At 32.7% G+C, this 6,033-nt stretch overlaps 1 protein-coding gene across 1 annotated transcript; it reads right to left on the reverse strand.

The window, feature by feature from the left end:
- Positions 1–5,041: 5,041 nt before the first annotated feature.
- On the reverse strand, positions 5,042–5,509 carry LOC131155966 (secreted RxLR effector protein 161-like). The gene has a single exon (XM_058109420.1). It carries the CDS (start codon positions 5,507–5,509, stop codon positions 5,042–5,044), a length of 468 nt encoding a protein of 155 aa, XP_057965403.1.
- Positions 5,510–6,033: the final 524 nt, after the last annotated feature.

Raw genomic sequence — 6,033 nt, forward strand, 5'->3', positions numbered from 1 at the left:
ATGCAAGAACCACAAGCCACTAAGTTTTCCTACACAAGATTTATCAAATAAAATTGATGGGAGAACTTAAAGCTTTACTCTTAATAATAAAAACTATAAGCACAACAAATGAGAGTATGAGCTAATGAGGATTAAGCACAAGCACTCTAAATATACTCACAACACTTGAAAGATCAAGGAAAATGAAGTTTTGGAGTGTTTGGGAGTAGCATAGGCTAAAGAAGGATTTTTGAATTTGAGAGAGTTTGGCCCTAATCAATTTTGCTAATCCTTGTTAATTTTGACAAATGAACAGGTATTTATAGGCAAGGAAGATTTTTTTATCGTTGGGGACTAAATGGGGATTCTTAAAATTGTTTTAAAACGGTTTAGGAAAATTAACCTATTTTACCCCTTTTAAAAAATCAATAAAAATATTTTAATCCGCGAGGTTCGGGTGCCCGGCCTGAGGTTTGGGTGACCGAACAGACTCAGTCAAAAATCCAATTTTTAATGGTTCGGGTGCCCGAATTGAAAACCGGTTGGGTGAACCGAAGTCAATATCCAAATGTCCGAGGTTTGGGTGCCCGAGGCTACATTCGGTTAACCGAACCAAGCAATTCCGTTGCCCAACCCTTTTTGAACGTGATTGTTCGGGTGCCCGAGTAGTTGAAAAGTGTTCTGACACAGGTTCGAGTGCCCGAGGGAGATACGCTCAAATCAAGTTTGGGTGCTTGAATAATAAGTCAACATATTGACTTGTTCGGTCGCCCGAGCCGTTTTACATGGCTTGGGTTTGGTCGCCCGAGTCCCCTTAGCATTTTAATTTAAAGTTCATTTTAGCCTTGATTTGATTCCTCTGATATGAAAAGTGATGTTGGGGACTTACTTAAGTGATTGTGCAAGACCTGGGGTCTTTTCTAAGGTCATTTTGAGATAGTCCCAAAAATTCGGCATCTCCCTAAGGTCTTGAGCTTGTAGTTCCTACATGCATGATATGCATTAAATATTACAGACCTCTTTCCTATTTACTATTATAGACCCGAATTGAATGATAATATAAACTACAACATCAACTAATCTTTAGGGTCTTCAGGCTTCAAGCTTTCACGTGCCATCAAATATGAACTTGCCAATATGAACCTGCACACAAACTTGAAAGCCATCAAATACAAAAAATATTTGTCATTATCAAAACCAGTAATGACCTATAAGGTCAACAAAAGTATAAATAAAATGGCTAAAAACATGACCTTTGGACGGTCCAGTTGATCACTTGAACAAGGTTGGTCGACTATTTATTATGGCCAATGGTTACTTTTTCAGGTCCAGAGAGGGGCGATCAATCGTGCCTATAGGCTGATGGATTGTCTACATCTTACTCTTAAAAAAATTAATAGCAATTTTGATGTAATTTTATGAAATATTTTCATGAATTAGACTATGATTTTAGTCTAGAAAAATCCTAGATGACATCTTTCATCACAAAATACAATTTGTTATGCAAGAATAAAGACAAACAACTTCTATTACAACATGTACCATTTTATGCAAATATCAAACATATACCTGAAAAACACGAAAGAAAGGTGATTGGACTTACTTTGTGTTGTTGCAGCAAGGGCAGATCAAGTGGGAATGCCCTTTATAAAATGCACACGTCCAAAATTCAAAGATGAGAAGAGTAAGTAGATGCTAACTCTTCCAACATTTTAGAAAAAAAAATACAAATTTCTTTTAAACTCCGTGGGACACTCGAAATCTCTTTGTTTCTCTTTAAAATCTCTTTGTATCTCTTTAGAATTCTCTCCCTTATCCCCACTTGAAGAGCCAAAAAACGTCCCCCTTCTGGTCTATCTATAGACCACTCCAAAAATGAAGGGAAACAGTCCTGAAACTTTGAATTTCAAAAATTCAAATTCAAACAAAAAACAACCAACCAACAACTATCAACTACCTTGATCATTTCCTGACACGTGGCAACTATCAAAACAATTAGCATGCCTAGATCCACCAGCCAATGAAGTACAAACAATTCAAAATTGTGAATTTACACTAGGTCGATTAACCGCTTATCAAGTAGTGCAAAAACAAGAAGGTACAAGGACGGTCGATTGTTATTAAATAGCCGGTCAATTGCCTTGTGCAACATTCTTTCCTCTTTGATTTTTTAGCTAAATTTTCATACGTCCTATGAGGTTATATTATTATTTTAAGTAAAAAATGAGTATGGAAAAAATGGAAAGAACGGAAATGGTAAGAGTAGATAGATTTACACAAAATCAAAGGAATAAATGTAGGAACCAAAAGGAGCATGAAATCTCTGTTTTTCATGAGTCTCTACGCTTCTTTCCCTACCACATGCAGGCAAAAAATAGCCTAAGGGTGGCCTATTTATAGACCAATCAAAGTACAGGGAAAAGATTTAAAATTAGAATTCTAAATTTGAAAATTAGCTAAAGTAACTACTCTATGCTAGACAGTGTAGTTACCATGGTTCGAACCATCGTAGGACACTTGTCAATGGTCAAGCATGTGATAACGCAGGGGACCCAGGCAATCACACCCCATTTTTCAAAATTATCCAGATCAGGCAACTGCCCTTGGGTTGGCATCAACTGATTTGCGCATGTGCAAAGAAAAATCATTGGAAAAGGCACCAATCGACTACTCATAAGCGGCCAATCAACCCACCCACTCCATGGAATTTTCTATTTTTCTCTTTTGTTTATCTTGAGAATTTAATTGCTCCAACTAATTGTTAAATGTTTGATAAAAAAAATGACTATCGACAATGTGTATGGACATTTATAGTTGATGAATCCAAACTTTATTACATTGATTCATTACAGTTCATTAATTTAGTGAAATTTCAACAAAATTCACACAATAGGCATAACTCCTATTGCTTTAAACATTGAAATTTGGAATTTACCTAAGTATACACAATTAATCACCAATTCTCTAAATTTACTTAACTATCTGTAGGTTTTTTGCATGAAGAGAATTAGATTAGACATTTCAAAAAAGCGAATTAGTTTCCATTTGATAGCATTTCTCAGAATTTAAATCCAAAATTTAGCAAGATATCTTTCTATATATTCAATATATTATCATTTTTTCTCATGGATAGAATTCTTTTTTTTTTTTTTTTCTAAAAAAGATGAAAAATTCTAATTCATCAAAATAAAAATAGCAATAACAGTGTTGTAATCCCATTTTTTTTTTTTTTTGAAAAAAAAAATTATAAGAATGACTAAAAAGAAGGAAGGCTTTATAGAGAGTCTTATTCTTATTTCACCAAAGAATTGATATTGAAACTTGATAAGGAAGAGAAATCAACTACTAATTTCTATGCCTTCAATCAAGGAATACAAATATCTTAAACATAATAAATTAGATCATTCTATAGAATTGTTATAAGAGCCCAACTCTTTCTCTAACGATCAGATTCATTGTCTTGAATGTAGAAGTCGTAACAAGTATATTCATACTCTTAAAAATGTAAAAAAAAATTAACACAAGTATATCAAACAACCTACAAAATCATATATATGTCTTTTAAAATAAGTAATGGAATTGCAACCTAAACACCTTACTTATAACACTACATTCCCCACGAGCACTATAAATGGAGAAGTGAATTAATTCACTATGACATATATACATTAAAAAAAAAAAAACTGATAACAGTAGAAAATCAAGGCATATGTAAAAAAAACGAAAAAAAAAAAAAAAATGAGAAAGAGAGAAGGGAAAACATAAAGCTTGGGGAATTCTAGCTTTCCCCAAAATGATAAAACACCATTACGTTAAAATAAACTGTGCATTGAGAAATTATGGTGCTTGATTTCCAAATATCATTCATTTTTTTATTTCATTGTCTCGTTACACATTTGTAAATCACTTTAGCTTAAAAATTTTCAATTCAAATAAACGTAACATTGTAAGTTTAAACATGATAAACATTATTCATACATCATATTTTTAAAACCTTCGAAACTCATAATTTTACTATCATTAACGTTAAAATAAAACATACCTTGATCCATAGCCTCCAAATATATATATATATATATATATATATATATATATTTATATATATATATTTCAGACTATATTTCTATCTCACAACCCTTACTCTTCCTTATGCGTCAACTTAATTAGATGGATATATTTAGTATAAGCATTATAGGTTGCGATAGGACCAGCCCCTAGCCTCTCTTTTATAATCACTTCCATCAAGTGATTAATAATGTATCATAATTATATCATAATTATATACTTCTCATATTCCGAGATGTCATTCTAGTTTTATAAAATTCTGAGATCATTAATCAAAAAACATAATTACAATTATGATAATAATATTTTATTTAAAGACCTTTCATATTACCTCAACAAATATGATTATAATTTCATTTGAGGTAATTATTGTCTTACATTCTCCCACTTGGCTCAAGTGAAATTACTTAACGTAGTTGATCCTAATGCGCATACATTAGTTATCATTATTATGTAGAAAACTTGTAAGAGTCATGGCGGTTCCATATCATCTTTATTAACATAGTTCCTTCCATACACTACAATACAAGTTCCACTACACATAATGATCTTTTAATTGAGAGGCATACATTAGGTCCAAATTTAATCCTGTTATCATTATTCCATAACACTTATGTACACAAAATGGAAAACAGAAATAACAGAAACATTTTCATTATCGAGCTCAAATATCAATTGAACAACATAAATTAAGATTCAAAAATGCCCATTTTTCAACATGACTAATAAATGTTTTGGGCCGAATTCCTTTCGTCAAAGGATCAGCTATCATACAATCGGTGCTAATATGTTCAATTGACACTTTTTGTTTCTATACGTCTTCTTTAACAGCAAAGTATTTCAATTCCATATGCTTAGCACCCTTGGAATACTTATCATTCTTAAAGAAAAAGACAGCTGCAGAATTATCACAATAAATTTTTAGCGGCTTGGCGATACTGTCAACTATTCCAAGTCCAGAAATAAAGTTTTGCAACCAATTAGCCTGAACTGTAGCCTAAAAGCAAGCTACAAATTCAACTTCCATAGTGGATGCAGCAACTATTGACTGCTTCGCACTCTTCCATGAAATTGCTCCTCTGACTAGCAAGTATACATAGCCAAATGTGGACTTTCTTGTATCCACACATCTAGTGAAATCAGAATCCGAATATCCAACCACCTCAAGATGATCAAACCTTTGATACATAAGCTTGTAATCTTTCGTTCCTTGCAAGTATCTTAGAACTTTCTTTACAGCCTTCCAATGAATCATTCCTGGATTACTTTGATATCTATCGAGCATTCCAACTACAAAGCTAATATCAGGCCTTGTACACATTTGAGCGTACATCAAGCTCCCAACAACAAATGCATAAGGAACATCCTTCATTTGCCTCCATTCCAGATCATTTTTATGATATTGCATGAGATTGAACTTGTTTCCTTTCTGAATTGGAACAGGTGAAGCTGAGCATTTGTCCATGTTAAATCTCTCTAAAACTTTATTTATATAAACATTCTTAGACAAACCAACTAGTCCTTGGGACTGATCTCGAAATATTTCTATTCCAATCATATACTTTGCCTCTCCCATATCTTCCATTTCAAAGTTTTTAGAGAGAAATCCTTTAGTCTCATTTAACAGACCAAGATCATTAGTTGCAAGAAAAATATCATCAACATATAGAATCAGAAATATAAACTTACTCCCACTAATCTTCAGATATATACACCGATCAACAGTGTTTTCTTTAAATCCAAAGGAACCAATGGTATTATTAAACTTAAGATACCATTTGTCGGGAAGCTTGTTTAAGTTCGTATGTTGACTTCTTAAGTTTACACACCAAATTTTCTTTCCCTTCAACTATAAAACCCAATGGTTGATCCATATAAACATCTTCATCTAAATTCCCACATCTTCATCTAAATTCCCATTTAGAAAGACAGTTTTCACATCCATTTGATGTAACTCTAAATCGTAACGAGCTACCAAAGCCATAATAA

This window comes from Malania oleifera, chromosome 5, assembly GCF_029873635.1.
Source record: "Malania oleifera isolate guangnan ecotype guangnan chromosome 5, ASM2987363v1, whole genome shotgun sequence".
NCBI lineage: Eukaryota > Viridiplantae > Streptophyta > Magnoliopsida > Santalales > Ximeniaceae > Malania > Malania oleifera.

Coding starts and splice junctions, on each gene's coding strand:
- LOC131155966 (XM_058109420.1), bottom strand. CDS start 5,509: ATGGACAAATGCTCAGCTTCACCTGTTCCAATTCAGAAAGGAAACAAG.